Source organism: Drosophila mauritiana, chromosome 2R (assembly GCF_004382145.1).
Source record: "Drosophila mauritiana strain mau12 chromosome 2R, ASM438214v1, whole genome shotgun sequence".
NCBI lineage: Eukaryota > Metazoa > Arthropoda > Insecta > Diptera > Drosophilidae > Drosophila > Drosophila mauritiana.
In genome coordinates this window covers 15,112,833-15,135,133 of record NC_046668.1, presented here as the reverse complement: position 1 = coordinate 15,135,133, position 22,301 = coordinate 15,112,833, and the positions used below count along the sequence as shown (strand labels likewise).

At 40.7% G+C, this 22,301-nt stretch overlaps 5 protein-coding genes across 6 annotated transcripts in view; all 5 read left to right on the top strand.

The window, feature by feature from the left end:
- The first annotated feature begins 347 nt into the window (after positions 1-347).
- Positions 348-934, top strand: LOC117135462. The gene is made up of 2 exons (XM_033295657.1): positions 348-437; positions 509-934. The coding sequence occupies exons 1-2, from the start codon at positions 396-398 to the stop codon at positions 863-865; spliced, it is 399 nt and encodes a 132-aa protein (XP_033151548.1). The 5' UTR covers positions 348-395; the 3' UTR covers positions 866-934.
- Positions 935-1,202: 268 nt separating this feature from the next.
- LOC117135465 (accessory gland protein Acp53Ea) lies at positions 1,203-1,758 on the top strand. Its single transcript, XM_033295661.1, has 2 exons — positions 1,203-1,302; positions 1,355-1,758. The coding sequence occupies exons 1-2, from the start codon at positions 1,261-1,263 to the stop codon at positions 1,676-1,678; spliced, it is 366 nt and encodes a 121-aa protein (XP_033151552.1). The 5' UTR covers positions 1,203-1,260; the 3' UTR covers positions 1,679-1,758.
- A 1,397-nt stretch (positions 1,759-3,155) lies between these two features.
- On the top strand, positions 3,156-4,539 carry LOC117135460. Its single transcript, XM_033295654.1, has 2 exons — positions 3,156-3,689; positions 3,749-4,539. The coding sequence occupies exons 1-2, from the start codon at positions 3,355-3,357 to the stop codon at positions 4,080-4,082; spliced, it is 669 nt and encodes a 222-aa protein (XP_033151545.1). The 5' UTR covers positions 3,156-3,354; the 3' UTR covers positions 4,083-4,539.
- A 199-nt stretch (positions 4,540-4,738) lies between these two features.
- Positions 4,739-5,334, top strand: LOC117137091. The gene has a single exon (XM_033298373.1). The coding sequence runs from the start codon at positions 4,739-4,741 to the stop codon at positions 5,210-5,212; it is 474 nt and encodes a 157-aa protein (XP_033154264.1). The 3' UTR covers positions 5,213-5,334.
- A 12,761-nt stretch (positions 5,335-18,095) lies between these two features.
- The window catches only part of LOC117138561 (putative polypeptide N-acetylgalactosaminyltransferase 9), a 57,091-nt gene continuing 52,885 nt past the window's right edge, over positions 18,096-22,301 (top strand). For both annotated transcript variants that reach the window (XM_033300722.1, XM_033300720.1), the window contains exon 1: positions 18,096-18,558. The gene's annotated coding sequence lies outside the window, so the exon portion shown is untranslated. The remainder of the gene's footprint in view (positions 18,559-22,301) is intronic.

Sequence of the window (22,301 nt, the reverse complement as noted above, 5' to 3'; positions counted from 1 at the left end):
TTTTTTTAATATACCTTCCAAATTAATCTTAATGTAAGTTAAGTGCAGTTTTGTTTTTCTCAAATTGAAAAATTTGTATTTATATTATGTTTCAATAAAATATACTTATGATATTACCGAAACTAAAAGCACATTTTTGTTTGGATTCAATTGGCTGAAATATTTTATATACGGGACAAATTATTTTGTTGTATTGCATTTGAAAATTGTTTTACTTCTAAACGCATTGACATGTATTAAGCGCAAAATTGATTATGGGTTTTAACTGTAACCAATTTTTTTAGCACTGCTTGGGCGGATGAAATTAAAATTAACCTGTAATCCTATATATAGGACAGCGCTCTCATAAATATTCTAAGTTTTTTCTGGTCATAATCGCTGCTTAAAACAGGAGAATGAGCGTGATCAAGTCCATATTTCTGCTCAGTATTTTGGCTGTGAGTACTTATGGCGCACTTACCATAATCTGTAGATTACTCTATATATATATACTTACCACTCTCCATAGGTCTGCCTCATCCCACGGGAAACGGAGGCCCAGGCCACTATTGGTGAAAGCTGGGGAAGGTTGGGCAAGTGTACTCAGGTGGGCATCGAAACACTGACCAGCCTGGCCAACAAAATCGTCCCGACCGTTTATGAGTTGAAACAATGCTCCGGATACGTATCTTTGGAACCGCCAAACGGCAAAGACAGGAAGATTACCTGGTACCTTAAGGTATCCTATGAGTTCTTCAAGAAACTGGTCTTTGACGAGCCCAAATGTCTGCGCAGTCTACTGACCAAGTTAGGTGCCACAATCAAACCATTTGCCGAGCAGATATCGGGACTGGGTTGCTTGGACGAAGAAGATTATATCATTTAAAAAGAAAAGTGTGCACATTACATAAATAAATCGAGAGCAATATGGGGTCTCAAATGTCAGCAAGGAAAATGTATTTCTTATAAACTATGATTTTACAAAATAACTATTGCATTTGGAAGTTAAAGTTGGCTAAGCACATACATGTTAAGTGATTTAATGTTATACCTATGATTAAATCAAAAGAATATTGATAATAATGGCCACGGTCTAGAAATTAGTAAGATTAGCTTCGGATTACAACCATATTTTGGGTATAACAGTTTAAAGGCGCTACATTGGCTATCAGTGATGGTCGACAGCATTACTAAAGTGATTATCCTGAGGCCTATATATATAGGGCAATATTTCCACATGGCCCACAAAGTTGGATCAAAAGCTACTGAAAAAGAACCCCAATGCATTTGATTAAGATCGCCTTGTTACTGAGCTTTTTGGCTGTAAGTACGTCGACCTTTAACCGGATTATTTCTCAACCATATCGCAATTTAGTTATGCCAAAAGTCGCAAGTTCAAGCCGCCATAAGTTCGGAACTCGATCACTATCTCAGATGCTTGGAAGTGGTGACTGATGCCGGTGCCCTGATGATCGAGAATTCTATAACGGCCATAAGCCTTCTATCCGATTGCGTTGACTTTCAGCCGAAACTCAAACTAACTGGTAGTATTCTCAGATTTATTAGAGTGGCCCATCAGTTTGGCAAGAAGGCGATATACGACCGACCGGAATGCCTCGTCCAAACCTTTACCACCGGAGTCGGACTGATCAGACCGATTATAGCCAAGTTTGATAGCTTGAGGTGCTTTGATGAGTAAGACAAACCCACGTAACTTATAGTTTGAATAAATGTTCAGAGTATACCGAAAGTTTGCCTGGCCAAGCAAACGGATCAGAACCATCTTAATTTGTTTTATTCTCATTTTTTAATTACATTTAAATTTGAAATGGGAAATAAAAATGGCAACCATTGTTATTTTAAAGTAATGTTTATTAACTCTACATATCAACTGGAGGTTATACGTTTTTTTATATACAAAATTCGATTTATCTTCTGATCGTCGGCCAGGATCAGTATTAGCGTAAAAATAACTAAAATATAAATTATTTAAAACAAAAAAAAGAGTGTAATTGTTGTATGTCTAGTACTTACGCAGACGTAGAAAAAGCTTCATTGCTAGTTATTTAAAAGTGCATTTCAGTTAGTTAGTTGGCCGATTTATATAGCACAGTCGACATGGAATCGTGACTGCTTCATTTTTAGATAAAGACCAGAAACAATTATATGTCTGAAATTTTGCACTGGCAACGTGACTAAGTTCAAGATAGCTACGCCAACAAGAGCTCCACTTGGCCAGGTAATCCTCCACTTGCCAGCAGCACCTGCTAAGTAATTACCTCAATTCCATGGTCGAAATCCTTTTCATTGTGGCTATGAAATTCCATGACAACCAAAGCTGGCCAAGCTCAGTGATGCAAATCCCATGCAGAATGCCATTTCACAAGCCCCGACAAGCTGCTAAGTGCTTCTGGAGTAAGAGGATGAGGAGAATATGGAGTATACTAACTTTTGAAGGACGCACATCCATACCAGAATATCTGCTGTAATTAGGCAAGTTGTCGCTACTGTTTGCCTTTTGCCATTTGGCCGCTGCTCCCCCGGCAATAGCATTTTATGGACTTTTGTTGGCGGGTTTCTCTTCCACCAACGTTTCCTACCATTTTCAAAATGAATAATTCAATAATCCGGTAGTGCGGCAACAGAAGCCTCTGGTCCGAGGGTCTCCCTACTTGCGAACCTCGGACCATCTCGGTTGCAGCCATAATTGAGGTCAGTGAAATCAAATAGATCCGACCAAGTGCTTAGCACTTGCCCAGCGGTGTGTGGAGGAACTGGACTTGGAGCTGCTTGGCTGCTCCCTGGGCTCTCGCGTCGGCTCCACTTTCAGTGGCCAAAAGCGGCCATGGGATCTTCCTCGTCGTTTGGCCGGTCGCTTTGGTTTCCGTCAGCCAAAATCACTGCCACTAAAAATAGACAACAATTAAATGCAAATCAATTGCATTGATTTTACCCCAATACACAGTAGGCATTACTTGCGAGCACCAGAGATACTTCACTACACCACCAATAAATAATTCAACTTGGTATATTTGTTCAGAATCAGATATTCTATTTGATTATAAATTTACTTTTAATCTGTTTGCAGTCTTACAAAACGATAACAACTTTATTATTACTTAAATATTTATATTTGTTCGTTAATTATATTTTAGTCACCTTTCCCTGTACTTGGCACATCCATTTGGTAAACCCCTTGACATTGTCCCTGTATCCGCATCCGCTTTAGTTGCCAAATTATCGGCTATAAAAGCAAGTGATCAACTCGAGCAGCGCCAGACGATAAAGTACCTTCTGTCCGTTTCAACCGGCTTGGGATTCAGTTTCATCTTACCAGTTTCTAGGGGGCCACACTTACTTGTTGAGTTCGCCACAATGTTCGACTCAAAGATTAGGGTGCCCAAGTACGACTCGGATGCGTTCGACAATGTCGCGTACGAGCTGCAGATGACGTACACTCTGGAGACGGATCGCCGGATCATGAGCTTCTACGACGCCATGTGGGGCATGGAGGTGACTGGCGGCATTGATCAGTTCGAGCCGCTGACCATTGTGAATGTGTCACCCACTGGCCTGGCGAAGAGAGGAGGCATGCGAGTGGGCGACGAGATCACCCAGATCAATGATGTGCCGGCCCTGGAGATGACCTTCAATGAGGCCCTGCAAATGTTCCGAAAGAATTCGCGATACGTTCGTGTCTACGTTAGGGGGTAAGTTTAACATTTAACTTGATTAGCACCATAGTTACTTAACTCATTTGGTTCTTTAGTGATGACGATGCTCCCGGTGAGGAGGATTGGACCTGCGATTGCTGGTTTAAGCCCAGGAAGCCCTGGCGTCGTGACTTCACACCCATTCAATGGACATTCCCCTGGAACGATCGTCGCAAGCCTGTCTACAAGGAGTCCAACTGCTTCATGGTGCCCAGCAAAATGGAGGAGAAGATTCGGGCGAGACGTGCTGTCACCTCAGCTGTTCATAAGAAGGATGATCTGGCTCCACACACTCGCTCCTTGACGCCCACTCCCAGGCCGAAGAATCAACCAGGTCCGAATCTTCTCGAGACTGTGCTCAGGCCACGTGGACCACCGCCAAGGGATTAGGACAGCGATCTAAATGGAAAGATGGTGTTGACCAAGTCACAAGGAGTTGCAGGCAGTGCTGAATCCGCTGCAGTGCATCAGGACCTTCAAGGACTATTCACTCAAAAGAAGGCAGACAGCTGAATATACAGTTGAAGTGCCACACAAATGCCGGGAAAAGATTTCGAAGAGGGTTTTCCTAAGAACCATGTCTTAATCCTGCCCAGAAATAAGCGGAAAACTTTATTAATGGATAATTTAAAGCCATAGCTGGCAGGCATCTGTAGAAAACAGTTGCAGTGCTTTGGGTTAGAAATTTGGAGAAGAGTTCTCAAGGAACTCTGTCAAAATGCTAACCATACATCTGGTGATAGAAACTATTATTATCCTTCAAGGATATAAACTACCTCCTATGTGTTCTAGAAAATAACTATAATATCAATCTAAAATTCCAAAAACCTAAATTGAATTTAATTATTTTTCAAAACGATTTTTTTAAAGACTAAGTATAGTTATACAAAAATAAAATATATTTTTTGAAATATGATATTGAAATTATTCAAAATGAGACATATTGTTAAGTAAATGGGCTTGTAATCAGTTAGTTCCACTTATTATTCGATTAAGTAATTCGTATCACTCAGATCTTATCATTTATGTTCTGTTTGGCTCTTGAAATGAAACAAATTATTTTGCTGGTTCTCGTCGGCCAGATTGTCCTGGAAATTGGTGCCTATGAGCATAAAATCGCTCACAGGAGGTGTGGCGAGAACACTTTCCCGGATTGTTATTCATATTGTAACAAAGGATGCAAGGATAACCCAGTCGACTGCATTCATTACTGCGAGAAAGGATGCGGATGCATCGAAGGCTCAATCGTGAGGAACAATGGAGGATGCAGAAGAATAAAGATTTGCGACAAGGAAGATGATTCCCTATCCGTTGAAAATAACGAGTTAGCTGAGAAATACGTAACAGCGCATTGGGACGACCCGGCAAATAATAATGTAAATGAAAATCACCCCCCAACCATAGATGGTTTGGATGAAAACAAATCGGGTGAGATGAAAAGCGTGGAACAGCCGAACGAAGTGCCGCCGGAGAGTCCTTTGGAGGATGCTGATCCCAAGCCAGCAGTAGATGCAATCTAAAGTGATCCAAGTCCAAATCCGATACTGATTAACCCAGTTTCTACTGTGTTTAAAGTTTGTATTTTCGTACCTTTTTAACTTGAAATAAAAACCATAATAAACATAAATAAATTTTATTGTTTAACGTTCAAGTAAAGATATACGAATTAATTTTATTGCTCAAAAATAAACAAGTATGTGGATACAGCAATTAATGAACGTAAATTGAACTTATTCAATTGTAATGAAGAAAAGCGACTTACTCTAATTGAGACACCGCAGGCTTTTCCATTACTTAAACTAATAGCTTCCAATGCTAATAAATATTGCTTACGGATAAATTTCAATTGCCTTCTTTTTTGTTATACTGTCTTTAATGGCAATGTTGTTAGCTCAGATCCAACCACATTAAAAAGTTAAAGAAATCTATATTAAACGAAAAATTAAGTTAACAGTTTTCAGACATATTTATTTGAAATTCGATAACTTAAATGAACGCTGCTTTGGCAACATGAATTTGTGCACAAGCCTCCCACATTTTCTTCAATTAACAAAATGCTAATTGCTGCTTTAAGCCAAGTGCACACAATACACATATATAGCTACGTATATACACAGCCATAAATCAGAAATGTTATGTTGGCCAAATTAGTAGGCGGCTGAAATGCAAATCGAGCAAGTCTCGTCTCATTTAGCTCCAGTTTCCTCCGAGATCTGGAGCAACTTTCTATGGAAAGCTTTATTAAGCATATAATTCAATTCTCATTATTTAATGGAAGGGAGGGTAGTTGTTGTTGTTGCTCTGCTCCTTGTTGGGTTTCCAGGATACTCTAGACCGGTGGCTTTAAATAATAAGGCGGCATACACAAGGCACAATCCGCATTATGTTCACTTGGAAAAAAGGGAATATCTATATGAGCTCTCAGGGGAATACAATTCTAGCACTTTATTTGCTAATGAAGACTAATGGAATAGGCCATTACCTTGCATTTTTACGATAAAAGCCTTTATAGTGTTATTGCAATGAATCCTTAAACACTACTAAACCATTTTTCCATTTTCTTTCAGTGATTTGCTAGGCCGGAACAAGAAGAAACCATTTCAGCGTGCTTTTGCTGCACTTAATTGAATGAAAAGCACAGGATTCCAAGTTGAAGAAGTTCTTAACCCTAACGTGCGGGTTTCAGCCATTTCGATGCCACTTTTGTGTGGAGCAGAAAGCATAATGAAGGAGGCCAGTCAGCAAAGGGTTAAAGCCACCACAATGGCGTGCCAAAGCAAACGGAATCCGAATCAGAATCGCAATTAATATTAATTTAAAACGAATATCAAACGAAAAGGGGTTAGTGGTGGTTGTTAAGGATTGGGAAATAAAAATGGAAATTCCGCGAATGAATTTTTAATTGGCGAACGAATGCCGAGGGAAGTCAAGTTGGCGCCCCTAATGATGACGATGATGAATGCGAATTTTCATTTTGACTTTCCGTTCGAGCAGAGTTTTGATTAATGCTTTAATCGAAGCCAAATTGATGGAAATCGAACCATTTTTCACTTTTCTCCTCCTTAATTTTTTATGAAGAACGAAATCAGCAATGTGCAAAGTAATGCCATAGATTTTCACTGGTCGTTAAAGTTTTCACTTTTCGGCAGATGATTCGGCGATAAAATTGGCGTGACAAAAAACTAATTTCATCCTAATCACAATAATAATAATGGGGCTCGGCCTGGCACTTATAAAAAACCACCAAAATGCAATCTTTGAAGCCACAAGTTGGGGGGGAAAATGAAAAACAGGTTCGCCCTCGAGATTGGGTAAAATTTTTTTCCAATGCCGATGACGATGATGATGCCCCGAACTCGCTGCGGATGTCGTGGGAATCTTGGCCAGATAAAAGCTGAAAACTTGTCAAAGCGAATGCCATGGAAAATTAGCAAAAATCATTGCAAATCAAATGGGAGACATGACAGGCCACAAAGAAACTTTTGAGCCGGCATCCCAAGTCAGAGATTGAGTGCCGTACATCAAAGTTCAAAAGTGTCAAACGTTGTAGCCACCTTCTTTCCCTCCCCATCCACCTTCTCCTCCGGATTCCACCGAATATGGAACCCACTTCGGGGGGGGACTCGAGCTCGAAAATGGGAACACACTCCAAACTGGTCGACAGAGCTGGTCCGGGGCTTAAGCCAATTTATAGTTTGTGTGGTGCCGGGCGACATCGATGCTGTTTTCCCAATGCCATCGGCTTGGACGCTTAAAAGTTTGCCTCCTGCCTCTGCACACAGAAAAACAAAGTCAAAGTGCTGCAACTGGAACCATAAACCACGAAATCCTTAGTTATGGGTTCTCGAACTTGCACCACACATTTTCGAAATAATTTTCAAGATTTTTCAGCGCTCTACAACTAGTTTTCAACTTTATAGTAAAGTTACGTCGACTTAAAGTTACGCGTGTTCATTCGCTTTTTAGTTTACCAAATGATGCTAGGAATTAGATGGATTTAATTTAATTTTTTACTCTTTACAAAGGAATTATAAATATGTAGTTTTTCTGCGTGTGATTTTCTTCTGGATTCAGCTGCTGCTTTTTCCCAATGCTAACCAACAAGGTCGTGAGGTGAGCTGTGAGCCGAGATCTGGTGGCTGGGACTATCAACTTGGACAAACATGGGTGTACCTATGCGCCGTGTATTCCAGCGGCGGGGGAAACTTGAGTTGTGTCAAATGTGGGTCACTCTTAAGCTAACCAAATAAACGATTTGTCCGAATCCAGGAGCTAGTCGTGCAGCAAAGAGGCCAGATGAGATTGAATTGGTTTTGAAGCTGGATAAAAAAACTCAAATGAAAAAAAAAGAAATGGTAAAAAACGAGGAAGAAGTGTAAGAACAGATTATTTTCTGTGCTAAAGGGCCCTTTGTAAAAAAAATGCATTTGAAATCACTTTCGACGGGTTTTATTTAATAAAAGTGAATAACATGTTTTTAGAAAGGAAACCATTGCTTTTAAAATGAAAACATTCGATGAATGTAAATTATTCTTTATTCTATAATCCTATGCATTATGGATAACATGAGCTTAAAATTACAATTTTTTGAAATTCCTAGAATACTTGATTTCCCCTGATTTATGGATTACGCGCTACTCGGCCGCCGTTCTGAACAATTCCGTCATCGAATTGCAACAATTGCCGACTGCACTGCACTCTTCAATTTTCATCCACTCCGCCTGGCAGCCCAATAAATCCTGATGCCCCTCGATGTCAGCTCCAGGTTCTGGCCTGGATATACTGAAATTCTGAGCGGGAGCAACTCCTCCAGGCTGACAGCATTGGCATCGCAGTGAGCCGGGTTTTTTTTGCCTGCATGAATATTTCATGAATGCCATTTCTCACAAATAAAGTTGTTTGGCAGACACATTTTGTTGCCGTTGATGCCACCGATGCCACCGATTCCCGTGTCAATCAATTCATGCAGACGAGAGACCCCTTGACTTTGGGACAATCGTGTGTGCGTGTGTACATGTGTATGTACATGCTAAATCGCACCACCCCCCCATCGCCCACCCCTTTTTCCCACTGGCCATAGCCTTAACATTACGCATACGTCGCATAAGCCGCTGACTAAACATGCCACCGGGGGGAGGGGGCGTGGCAGTGGGCGGCCGAAGCGAAACATTTTTATCGCTGTCAGGAATTCCCGCCAGCAACAACAACAAGGAGCAGCAACATCAAGGAGCCACAACAACAACGCCAGCACAACAGCAACAATTCCGTTTGGTCATTAGCATACAGGGGGCGGGGGAATTTTGCTGGCCAGCGATGCTCTTAATTACACATTCCTAATGTGGGTCATTTCGACCCCGAAAGCCAGTCGGTGGATGGAGCGGCAGGAGCCGGAAATTAAGATCCATCAGGGCAACGAGTCACAGATTAAATATCGTGAAGATGATGTTTCATTTTGGGAGCATATCTTCAACTAATTAATTACTGTATTTGGGGATATGCAAACTTGAGCTGGGAATTTCCTTTCTTACTTAGTACATGTACTTTAATTTAAATTTTAGTGTCATTTATTTGATAAGTGGGAAGTCTTCCACTACATTTCGGCTAATATTTCTAATATTTTCCCTGGAAATGGAATTTTTCACTCTGGCATCAAAATCATCTGGGTGTCCTTGTTTAGATTAGTTTCCTTACCAATCTGTCAATCTACAAGATGGTCACAAAATCCATAATTTCCAAATCGGATATGTTAATTGTTGCAACTAGTACTGTTCTAAAGTCCTGAACTTTGGGCCATATCAAGAAATTCACAACTCCTGCCTTTTTCACTGCCAACGAACCTTTAATGTTTAAACTGTTCCTAGTTTTTCCATTCGACAACTGATAAAGGGGTTTCAGAGCAAGGAAAGGAGGTGAATGGCATATTAGGCATCCTCTGGATCTCTGATGTCTGCTCACTGGATATCTGTGTATTTTCCCTTCGTTTTGCACAAATGGTAAATAAGAGACCAACTAATGAAAGACTTTATCTGAAATTCAAGATTTACATTTTTGAGAGCAGAACCAGCAAGCAAAACTAAGTTACACTTCATGTTGACACTTCATGCTTCGTTAGGAAGTTACAACCTAAATAGTTTGCTGTCTATTTCGTTTGAGGAATAAAATTGGTTCTCGTTATTCTTAAATCCGGTGCAAAGCAAAGCTAATTCTTATATTAAATTAATCAATAATATTTTGTCAAAAGCATAGTTCATGGATAGATAGAACTTCTCTATGATAAATCAGAACAGCAGGTAATTCATACTCAGCGACTTAAGCTTCTACAGCAGTTTAGACGAAAGAGTATCTTGAAAAATTCCTAATTTATTACAATTTCTGTAAATTTATAATTCTTTCTAGAAACTCTCCTTCCTAGGTATTTATAATTGGTTTAAAAAATGTAACAAGCTTTACTTATTTCCTTTTTTTAACTACGCATGCCTAAAGGAATCCTGGCCTTAAACCGGGCACACTTAATCATCTGGCCATTTGGCCAAACCTTCATCTTAGCGCACCTCATTAATGCCATATAAATGAATTTTGGCTTGGCAAGCGACTTGAACTCTGAACTCCAGTTCTCCAGTTCTCGAAATTCAGGCTCCGGCGAACGCGAAATTAATTAACGTTGCTGCAAACTTTTGCCACTAAAATCTTTTGTCATAGTTTCCCAGCAGTTCCATTTTGGTGACCCTCTGCCAACTCCGTTCCTTTCCCGCTTTCCCAGCTCTCAAGTTTTCCAGAACGGAAAAATGTCACGCAAATAACAAAAGCAACATTTGCCAAGAGGAAGGGGTTCGAAAGCGTTCAGGAGTGAGCAAACAAAACTTAAAACTGGCTGGCAGCCATTTTGCGCAAAGTGTTTCAGTCCGATCCACTGCATCCTATTTTCCTCGCATTTCCCCGAAAAAAAAAAAAAAATTCCCCGAGGACAGTCGGTCATTTTGGCCTTCTTCTTTTCCCACCAAAAGTGGAAAGCAACCAGGAAACTGCGTGGCATTTGTTTTTCTTTCGCTGAACCTTGACTTTTCCGAAGGAAAAGGCAGAGCCTTTAATTATTTTTCATTTTTTTACCGATGGTCCAGAGCGAGGGCTTAAATGCACAATTAAATGTTTAAGTGGCACAAAGAAAAGCTCAAGGAAGGGAAAATTTCCCGAGGCATAAATCGCTGGATTTACACTGCGAGCAATGCAATTGATGCAATTGCTACGTTTCATTTGCTTCACCCGCGCGTTTGTGTTTGTTTGCTTGTTTGTTTGTTGCCCTGTGTTTGCCGCCGAAATTGAATTTCTCTCTCGCTCAGCGGAAAACAATAAACAAGCCAAGTGAAAGGCGACGGAGCGCAGCGGAGAGAAAGAGAAAAAAAAGGATGGATGGTCGAAGGAGGAGAGAAAGGAAAGAAAGTGCGCGGAAGGAAACCAAGGTAACCAAGTTGCGTATACGCCACGTTGCCCTCGGACTGATTTTTGTTTTATGCTGCTCCTCGCAAATGGGTAAAGTTGATATGTTGGTCGGTGTTGTAAAAAAGATTTTTTTTTGTAAATTATATATATTTGAAAAATTATTTTTCAAGTATGCTACAACTGTGCCATGGTTTATACATTATCTTCTTCAAATAATTCGATTAAAAAGGGAAAATCATATTAAAAACTTTTCACTCGCGAAAAGGAGGGTATCTGTTAAGTGGCCCTAACTAAAGTATTTTGCTGTACCCTTCTCCTTAGGGATTTTTGCCCGCCTGGCATCGCTTTTCTTGGCACATTGTTTGGCCAAAACGGAAGGAAACACTTTCATTATCACTTTGGCGCTGCAAATTTATAGCGTCACTCGAGCGAAGTCGAAACCCCTGAGAGGCAAGTGCACGTATTCCGCGGATATCGTCGTCGTCGAGCGAGGAGCGTGCAAAATTTAAAGTAAAGCGAAAAGCGATAAAGGCATTACTGGGAACGCTTATGCAATCACCTCGCCCAATCGATGTCGACCTGGAAAGTCAATGGATTTCGGGCAGTTCAAGACGAATCATGGCGGCTTTCATTGGATTACTAGCCATTCCTCTTCGGCATTTTCTTGGCTGAGCAGCTCGACGACGTAGAAGAAACAGCTGAGTCAAGGAGCAATGGGGCAAGAACTTTGCCGGATAGCTATAAAATCACGTTGGTTCCAAGATGATCGATAACCAAGGATTCTTGATCTCACCACTGGGTTTTTTTCAAGTTCCTGAGACTGATCTTTAATATTGGCCCTGATTTTACCGTGAACACAACTTGTCCCACGGGATATTAAGCCTTTCAACTCAAGATATCTTAACTGTTCACTAATATTATCATTAATCGTAATCCTTTTCCCTTCATTCCTTGACCAGATATTCCACTCCAGATTTACGAGTCTTATTTTCGACTGTTTTCTGTATATCTTGTCCTTCTGTTATTTGTCTCTTCTTTTTTCGTTTTAGTGGCTTGTTTTGTCTGTAACAATTTGCGGAAATTAGCCAAGGTGTTTTATGGTCATCACCATCGACTCGCCCTCTCTGTCCACTATTACAGTCATCGGATGAAGGAGCCGTGGCACTACGAAGTGGATTGTTGTCCGGCAACGTGGAAATGTTTACTTTTTCTTCGGTTTGCTTTTCCAACACTCTGTACCGAACGATGAGCTCTGCCTTTGGGGGCTTTTTAATTGAGGTCTAAGCTGTAATTAAGCAGCTCGGCCTTTTGCCATGTGCTCTAATTCTATTTTTGCAGTTTAATGAAGTCCTTGGGCTGCAGGGCGTTCCTCTGTCCGTCGCTCCGTTCGTCCTTTCGTTACCTGTCACCTGGGCAAATTGGTTGGCATTATTCATTCACTGTCCTTTAAAGCTCTGGCTAAGGCCGGCGATATGGCCTGCCACCCAGTCGTTGTTCTGACCCGGCTTAAATGCCAATATATCACTGGCTAACAACGCCGGTTTCCTTCTGCACGATTTTAGCACAAACGTGGCTAACATACAGTTTTGTATGATGAAATACATATTATATGCCCAATTTGTAATATTTTTAGTTTGCTGAGAAATATGTATTGGAATGATGATTAAAAACGTTTTAAATGTTTTTGTTTATTAACTAATGATAGTCTTAAATCTTCAATATATTTTGTATATTAAAAAGTACTAAGTATGTAGTACTAATATTTTAGCCAGCACTGTGCGAACTACTCTCCACAGTGTTGGTGTTGTGGCGTATAACATGCATCACACACACATGTCTTCACAGGATACTAATTATGATTGCGGTGGCATGGCAAGGACATTGAAGCGTCTGTTCGTCCTTGCTCCTGCATCAGCCAGATGAATATATCCTCCTGTGCGTATACGTGTGCATAAGCCGATGCCTGTGAGTTAAGAGGATTCTCACAACTCCAATAAATGGCGCACTCGGAGAAAGGATATATGTACCTTTTTGGAGAGATTTCAGCTTGAGCTGGAAGTGAACTATTCCATGAGCCATCTTTAATCTTCTTTTCAGCCAGCTAATTAAATAGTAATCCTTCTCCTGTTTTTGCTCAGCTACTCGGACTTCTTGTTGCATTTTCTTTTTAAAGTTGCTGCCTTTTCTGGCTGGCTTTCATTATTTCACCTTGTACGAAATTTTGTATGCTTTTATTTGTACTTAAGTTCTTAATTAACAAGTTATTTAATTACTTACTAAACACAACCCATAGGAAATGGTATGTAATTAGGACACCCTTTCTAGCACATTTATCAATCCCTTTTTTAAAGTTAACCTCCAATTATCGACCTTTGTTGGGCAACTCATCACGAAGAACCCCATTTGGACCAACTGTATTTAACCCCTATATACTTGGCCAAACTTCAAGCACCTTCCGAACGATAACCCCTGGGTATTTCAATTCAACTTGGTAACAAATCGCCGGGCCCCATCCTCAGCCCTTTGCAATTCAATAAAGAACTCAGCCCCAGAGTCGGGGACCATCATAAATTTTCGTCAGCTGCACCTTTACATCTTACCATTTACCCAACATTTTCGCCTTTACCCACCGCAAAACACCTGTACTGCCACGCCCCGCTGCTAGAGCCATTTGTCAGCGAAGGGGGGCGGTTTTCGGAAGGAGCACGGAGTATCCGAATAGGAATAGCTGCCAAGTCATGTCACTGCCTGCTCATCTACATACACGCAGAGATCCTGCGCCAGGATACGAGGCAACTCGTATGCGAAAATACCTTCGTGACTCTGTGCCAACTACGTGTTGGGACGACCCCCTCGTCCCTACCGCCCCCACTAGTTTTCCCCATTCGCGACTTATATTTACTGTTTTTCAAATTGCACTTTTCAACTTTTGGCTGCCAGCGCCACGTTTTTTTTCCAGATCCAGACCAACACCCCTGGCTTTTTGCCCATGTGTTTATGGCTTCTTAATTGTGTGTCCTGGGCAAAAACTTTTCCGGTTCGGATAGTTTTTTTTAATATTTCCGTGACTTTGACAGTTTACGTTAATCTCAGTTGTCGGCGGAGGGCTGCGATAAATTCCCGTAATCAGGTTGATATTAATATTGATTAATTACCCGTCATGTTTGCACATATTCCTACCATGAATATTGTTTTTAAAAATAATTAAAATGTTTTTATCCATTCAATGTCTGATGGGTTGGCATAATTGAGCAGCTTAATTGTGCATAAATGCAATGAACACAACTATTGATGGGATGATTAACTGGGATAAATAAGGACACTATGTGGACTGAATTGATTATGGAAGAGTGAATACAAATGCGAAATTGAATCTCACGGGAAGGTTTAAAATGTATACTTAATTTATTTTCATTTAATTTAGCACTAATAAATTACAAACTGCGTATACAAAACGTATTTATTGAGCCAGATTGATATATTACATAAAATCGTACGATGGCCAAGGAACTTGGCTTTCATTAAAAGTCGTTTATGAAATTAGACCTTAATAGTTTAACTTTTACCATAACATGCTTCGGTTTGAATAATTAAGCCAGAGCTTTTGATGTCGTTTTAAGTCTCTTAGATTATTTGTGAGCTTATGCTTGATTCCCAGAGGGATCAAATTGCTTTGCAGGCCGTCCTGTTTGTGCTGGAATTTTAATTGGTTGCAAAATCAATAATCAGCAATGCGGCATAAACTATTTATGTGTGTCAAACCAGTTGCGAACCGACCTGCGGCCCACAAGTTAAATTCTCTAAACTAACACAAACACCAGCTAAGTACACACACTCGCACACACGAAAACTTCCGCTCACTCACACCAATAAACGGAAACAAAACTTGAGTCAAGAGTTATGGCAGGCAAATTGACTTGAGAACATTTTTTGCTGCAAAGTATGCAACGATTTTTCGGCACTCCATTTATGTTTGTGTGTTTGTTTTCGGGTGTTTTCCAGTGAATTTGAGGGGGCGGGGGGAGTTGGCGCTGCCTAGCTAAGCCGACTCAAAATCTAATTGGATTTGTGCTCACTCAATGAACTGCAAACGAAAAGTGTTTTATATGATTATTCGTCTGGGAGCCTCCGGGGACCCGAGAAATGAACATTTTTATTTCCATTTTGCACTTGCCATACTCCATTAAACCGAAGTGCAAGTGTTTGCAAAATATGCAAGAGAGCAACTACAGTGGGCAAATAATCAGGTTATGAAACTAAGTAAACGAGAATAAAATTACTTTTAAATAGGTTTTTAAATATAACTGGTAGTATGCCTCAATTTTTTTGGATTTTTATTTTGAATCTGCTTGTAATAAATATACATTTTAATGTACTTCCCAGTCCCAGTGTATTTATTAAAATACGTTCTTTTTTTCTTCTGCTGCTGCTGTTCGCTTATTGAGCGCCCTTGTGAAGGCGACAAAATATTTGCCACGCGACATTTCCAGCAATTAGGCGTAAAAACACGTAGCCAAGAATGGCGAGCGGAATACCAGGGCATACTGCGGAATCGGTGGGTTTATCATAGCGAAAATCAACGCCAGCTGAAAAAAAGGGAGCAGTGCAGTCTGTAATGAGACGGAAAGCGAGCGCCAATCGCTGCAATTAAAATTAATTACAGTATTTGTCAGCTTAGCCCGGCTAACTAACTAACTGGCCACCAGTAAACCTGCAATCTGGCCAGGATCCATTCAAAACAACGGGCGCGGTGGTACGGGGAAATCGGGGTGTGGGAGAGCTGCTTTGATTGCAATCGCGATCGTTAATTAAATGTCGAAAGGAATGTTGTTGTTGCAGCTTGTGTTTGTGTTGCAGATGTTGCAGCAGCAGCAGTTACTGCCGGTGCCTCCTGTGCGTAAAGATCAGCCAAAATGGATAAGGGCCCGGTTGCTCTTGCCGCTGGCTATTTATATCTGCAGCACGTTGTTGCACGCAATGTAATGTACCAATGTTGCTGCCGCAGCAGTTGTTGTTGCATCTGCTGCTGTTGTTGCTGCTGCTGCTGCTGCCGTTGCTGCTGCGGGCATTATCGCCCTTGATCTTGGCTAAATCGAAATCGCCGGCGTTGCGTGAAGTGTTGCAAATGAGTTTTTGTCTGGGGCGTGCATTGCATTTTCAATTGGTCGGCAAATTGGCAGCGCCAACGAAAGCAGCCATCAAATCAAAATCACAGGTGGCACAGCTGTATTGAAATTGGCATTTTCCAGCAATTTGGGAACCGAGCATCATTTTAAAAATGTTTTCGACCCCAAAAGGGGATTGTTTCATCAATTGAAATAGCAGACTTAATTAACCTAAATAAGCGAAGGAAATTCAAATTCTATAATAACAAACAGTGAAAATATAATCAAGGAAATGTCATGAAATATTTCAACTTTAAATAGAATTTATCGAACTTCCGTAAGCCTTGAAAATGTTGTTATATTGATACTATTTATTAGCTTTAAGGTGAAAGTATTATTATCAAGCTGCACATGATCACACTAGCTCATCCATTTATTGCCAATATTTGCAATGCGATGCATTTGTTTATGGCCAAATGCAGTTGTGCAAACAGAAACTTGAGCTATCAATATATGACAATAAGCAGCGAAAAACTCGAGACTTGTTTTGAGGCCAAGAAAACTTTTTCGCTGCATAAGAAAAACTAATGAAAAATGCGGCGCAGAGGAAAAAGTTGATTGGTGTCGTCCCAGCATTCACCCAATCCTCCACCCATGCTGGCCCAAAACTTGGCCATGTTTCAATTGAAAGAGCCAAACAAAACCAATGAAAAGTCCATAACGAACGGCGGGTGGAAAATGCGGAAAATAGGGGGGGTGGTGCCAAAGCGAAGCAATTGAAAAACAGCTTCCGTCGGTGTTGCAAATTGTCAATTTCGTGGTCCGTTCTTTACACATCACAATTGCTATGTCAAATGCAGTGAATGTTGGTAGCCAAACGCAAATAGATTCTGTCGTCAACTTCTAAAAAAATGTCGATTAAATAAAGTTCATTCATATTAGTCTTTATTAAATTTCCACAAAAATATGGTTACTTTCCTGAGGCAAAACCGCCCTCATCGTTCCATCCCCACCCCCCGCAAAAGCAAAAACAAGGCAAACAACTTCAATATGCAAATGAGCCACGTGCAAGCCGATTTGAAGATGGCCAACGACAAGTGCAGTGACCAACACGTTCGAGTTGCAGTTCGAGTTGCAGTTGCCAGCCGGCTTAAGAGTCGCGAACGAGTTCGATGTTGCAACAGTGATGAGCAGCGCAGCCCACTAAAAGCTAAAGAAAGTTAGTACAACTAAAGGCTAGTCGCTCATATAAAAATTTTGGTGTAAAATATATATTCGGTTAAAGCTATATTGTGTCAAGATTGCCTAGTTAGAAGCGCTTATTAAACATATCGACACGTTCTGAATATATTAATTTATAATAGTTAGTTTTAGTATTAGTTAGTCTTCAGTTTAGTTAACCTCGCTTGGTATTTTTGTGTTATTTTTGGCTTGCTTGAATTTAAACATTTTATTGGGCATTCCCCGAATGAAAAGAGAGGACCTTCTGGGAAAATCTTATCCCGTCTTTGCGACATGACAGTCTCCGTCAGTCTCCTCCTCCCCCGCGCCTAATAACCCACGAGGGTGGACCGCTCTTGCAATCCCATTTCAAATTCCATATCCATTCCATTTGGCGTATACGGGCTCATTTGTCATTCACAGGCTGAGAACAACAATGTCTGGGGCAACAACAAAGAGTCTTGCTGTGTGTGTGTGTCTGCGCTTATCAGCGAGTGTTTATCAGAAGGAGCGAAGTGACCCACACAACAACCCCCCCAACCCACTTGCAACTCGAACATCGAACCTGGTGCTGCGAACATGTTGCGAGCCACTGTTGCCGGCTAAAACTCCAATGGAAAATACTCAGTCGATTTTTGACCGTCAAATCAGCAGGTTGCGGTCGGTCCGTTAGTGCGAGTGGGAGAGCGCGCGTGCTAAGGTGAATTGTGAATCCGTTGCATTTCTCTTCCTCTTCCACTCTTCACACCTACGCAGAGGTGTGTGCGTGTGCGTGCCTGTCTGGCTGTGTGTGTGAAATAATGAAATAACGAAATAACAACAACAGCAACACAAATCACAGTCAGCTGTGAAGTTTCTTTCAATGTGTGAAATCATATATGCAAATGGCAAAAATAAGCAGAAATTACAAATTAATAGTGTGAAAAATTCATACACAAATTAAAGCATGCTAATCGAAATAGCTCAAAAAGCAACTGAGTAAAAATCAAAGCATACAAAAAACAGCCGCTGGGTATAATTTTTTTGTGAAACTCGCCAACTGAACTGGAACTTGGGAATTTTTGACAGCAGAATCAAGGAGCAAAGCGGAGAGCGAAAGGCGGGTAAGTTGATTTTTTTTTAGAACTAACGGAGAAGAGCTTGTAAACACGCGACCCGGCAGCATGCCGTCCCTTTCCCACTCACCTTGCACCTGTCGCTCTCCCTTCGGTCCTAGTCCTCTCCCTTTTCCGCCCCCTGGCGCCATCTCTTTCCCGCCTGACAGCATATCAAACAAAACATTCATGTTTGCAGTGTTGTTTGTTTGTTTGTTGCCTTGGTGCTCATGCACCGTTAGCTTGGGCCGACATTTTACAATGCTTCCCCGCTTCTTTCGCCACCTCTTCTTCTTCTTTCAGTTCTTGTTCGTGTTCTTGTTCTTCCTCTTGTCTTAGTGTTAGTATTGGTCCCATGTAAACTCACTTCCTCATTTTCAACTTTTCAACGGGCTTTCGACTCTGTCTGCGGGCTAAAAACAAAAACAAAACGAAACATAAATATGCATTCCATCTGAGATAGTTGTTACACGCCGGAAAATATTATTTATATTTATATTTAGGTTTTTCAAATGAAAATAATATATTTCATTGGGCAGCTTTTGCGGCTTAAAAACCTGACATGGAATAAATATTATTTTTCATTAAAAAAAAGGAATAAACATGTATGTCAGGTTTTTTAAACCGTCAAAACTACATTTATTTTGTTTAGTATTTTGCAAATGCTTAAATTTTTTTACTTTCATATTCCTATAGTTATTTAAATTTATAACAATCGAAGTGGGAGTATAGTTTTTAGAGGGCTAGATAAAATTGGCTTCGTCGTACTTGACGAGGGTTTAAAAAGTTGTGTGCGGAAGAAATGTGAGGTTTTGTTTGCAAATTACTTTTTATTGGCCATTTCCTTGACTTTGCCGACTCTCCCCGTTTTTTTTTGGGCACTTTTGCAAAGAAAAATCAATAAATTTCATTTGATTTTTATAGTCGCCTTCTGCTCCGCTAGCAGCTGTGCCCCGTGTTTGGCTTTTGTATATTTGTGTATTTCTGTGCGAGAAAAACCCTTGAATGGGTCCGCTTTGTTTTTGCCTCTGGCTTTGCCATGGCAGCACTTAAGCCACCTCTTCAACTCCCACTCTTTTAGCCTGGTTGGTTGGTTGGTTGGCCTGTCTGGCTGCGTGCGTTTTGCCGGTTTTTGTTTTGGTTTTGGCTGGAAAAACTCTTTGGCCTAGAATCGCAGGCACAAAAGGCAAGAAGCCAGAATTTCTTCCTCTTTTGTTATTAATTATCCAAGACTGTTGGCTGTTAGCCGGAGCCGCCTAGATTAGACAGTTGATTGTGGCATGGATTGGTGTCACGGCTGAAGTGGGAGGCTTCACCTATACAGCCGTCTAATTAATCAGAAATTTTTATTATATATTTAAGATAGTATGTTTTTTTTTTGGCATAAATAGGAACCAGTTCAGCTGGTCAAGTATTATTTTCAACTGGTTTGTGGGGCGACTGTCTTTGCCAGTCGGTCTTGTGTAAAATTAGATTAGATAAGATTAGATTGCTTATATACGTTCGTACATATATCTTTGGGGGCAAGGCTTATCTTTTTGCCATAGTCGGAAAGTCATCACTGTGGAATATTTTGTTAGCTAAAAAAAGACAATTCCTCATCTGTCCTTTATTGCCAAGCAATTAGCTGATTATGTTTATCAATATTTATATAAAAGCCGCATGATATATGCATTCATATTTATATTTACTTTTAAGACTCTGCTGTCCTTGCAATGCTAACTTTTTCAGTGTTTGTTTTTTTCTGCTTAATTTGGAAGTTCGTTACATTTTTATTTCCAGTAATCATTCCCTAAATGTAGCCATTTCAATTAAGCCGAGTCCCTGTGACAAGGGAAAATGTCGCTTTTGTTAATGGAAAACCCCCTTTTTCATATCCTTTCTTCTTGGCCTATATACCCATTTAGTATTTGCTTAATTTCATAAAATTCACCTTCATCGCTGTCACTTGTCGTTGGTTGCCAGTGCCGACGAGGTCTGCGTTTAATTTCATTTCCATTTTCATAGGAACGGGTTTCAGGTGAGAAAATGCCCGATTGCAGAGGTCTTTTCGGCTCTTTGACTCGTTTGATGCTTGGCTGCATCATTAAGAAGCAGCAACGGCAATCAAATTTAATTATTTATGTCGGCCACTGGCGTCAGGGTGAGGAAGAAAGGGTAAAGGTTGGGCCAAAGGTATGACCAAAGATATAGACGGCCACCTGTGGTGGTGATCAGGCGGCAAAAGTTGAAGCTATTGCCATTTATGTTAATTTCGATGAATTAATCACTCCGCATATTAGCATGTCTTTTGACTTTTGGCTTACATCATGGGCTCCATTCTTTTCGGCCTGCGCTTCGTGATATCATGGCTTATACTATATACTATAGTTGTGGTATAATATCGAGCAGGTGCGAGCTGAAGTTCCAATTCTTCTCGTACGGCCGCTTCTTCGCTCGAATTTCGCACGTCTGCACGTTCTCTATTGGATATAAGCAAATAGTGAAGAAAAACTAGAACTAGGAAAACAGTTTAGTTTGCAGCAAAAAAAAAAAAAAACGAGCAAAAACAGTTGTCAAAATGTGGTACATGGGAAAAAAAGTGTTATACAATATTCTTTGTCTCTTCTGGCTGGTTGCACGTTTCGACTTCGCATCGAATTGCCAGCTGGTATCTCTAATGTACGGCGGAATGCTGAAGGGATTGATGGGCGTGCCCAAGATGGGGGCGGAGTGCCAGGCCGGATCGGTTGTCAAACGGAAATGCTATGCGGCACGTTCAAGTGGATAGGCGGTACTGATAAACTTAACCCTAACCCAGTTAGGAGCACTTCTGATAAGTTCTTCGAGTGGTCGGATGGATGGAAGTATCCAATTTGGACAGACAAGTGACACGTCGTTTGAATTCCTGGTTACTAACTTGTTAGGAAAAGATACATCAAATGTAATGTAGTGAATTAATCATCGTTGTTTTGCACATGTGTTTGCTTTGTGATTTTATTTTTACATACCTTTCTACAAGATTCTTCTCAATTGCCCCAACTCTTGTTGTTTTTCTCTTTCGCTGCAATCTATTTACAACTGACCTACTAATTTATCTCTCCAAGAAAGTTGCTCCTTCGGCGAATCCTTTACACACAAAAGCTGAACCGTAACTCCTTCCTGCTAACAAAACGAGATCTTTTGTCAAAACTTGCTTTGCTTTGGTCTTCTGCTGATTTGGGGTTTATTTTTCATGTTTTATGTTTTGTTTGCTTCTGACTGGCCCCTTTATAATTCGGCTTCCCTTGGCTGATAACAATGCAAAACAAAACTTTTTAGCAGGCTTTTATATGTACCCGTACTTTGCCCACACGTACACTAATTCATTGTGGAGCCACTCCACTCCATCTCAATGTTGGTAGAACATTTTGGCAACTGCTTTCAGTTTGTTGTAGCTCTTGAAAGGAGTGCGGAAAGTCTGACGCGTAATTCATTACTTGTTGAGGGTTCGGTTTGTTCTGGGGCCTTAAGTCGCAGCTTTTGCGTTTCCCTGGCCCTCTGAGGGTTTGCGGAAGTTTCCGCCACGCGATATCGCACAAACTACTTGTATTTTCTCTGCTGCTCGCACTTAACTAGCTACTCGCTGGTCGTCTTCTCTAATCTGCCTGCCTGCCTCAATCTGCAATCTCCCCATATATGCCTAATTCAACTTAAATAGCGGCATAGTGTAAACAAAGCCAGCACAAAAATGTTCCAGTGTGATGATAAGCCGTTTCTTGCTTCAAATACAA

Bases quoted from the DNA above. Each gene is read 5' to 3' on its own strand.
- LOC117135462 (XM_033295657.1), top strand. From the start codon at position 396: ATGAGCGTGATCAAGTCCATATTTCTGCTCAGTATTTTGGCT. The intron at 438-508 runs GTGAGTACTTAT...CACTCTCCATAG, and splicing joins TTCTGCTCAGTATTTTGGCT to GTCTGCCTCATCCCACGGGA.
- LOC117135465 (XM_033295661.1), top strand. From the start codon at position 1,261: ATGCATTTGATTAAGATCGCCTTGTTACTGAGCTTTTTGGCT. The intron at 1,303-1,354 runs GTAAGTACGTCG...ATCGCAATTTAG, and splicing joins TGTTACTGAGCTTTTTGGCT to TTATGCCAAAAGTCGCAAGT.
- LOC117135460 (XM_033295654.1), top strand. From the start codon at position 3,355: ATGTTCGACTCAAAGATTAGGGTGCCCAAGTACGACTCGGATGCGTTC. The intron at 3,690-3,748 runs GTAAGTTTAACA...TTGGTTCTTTAG, and splicing joins GTTCGTGTCTACGTTAGGGG to TGATGACGATGCTCCCGGTG.
- LOC117137091 (XM_033298373.1), top strand. From the start codon at position 4,739: ATGAAACAAATTATTTTGCTGGTTCTCGTCGGCCAGATTGTCCTGGAA.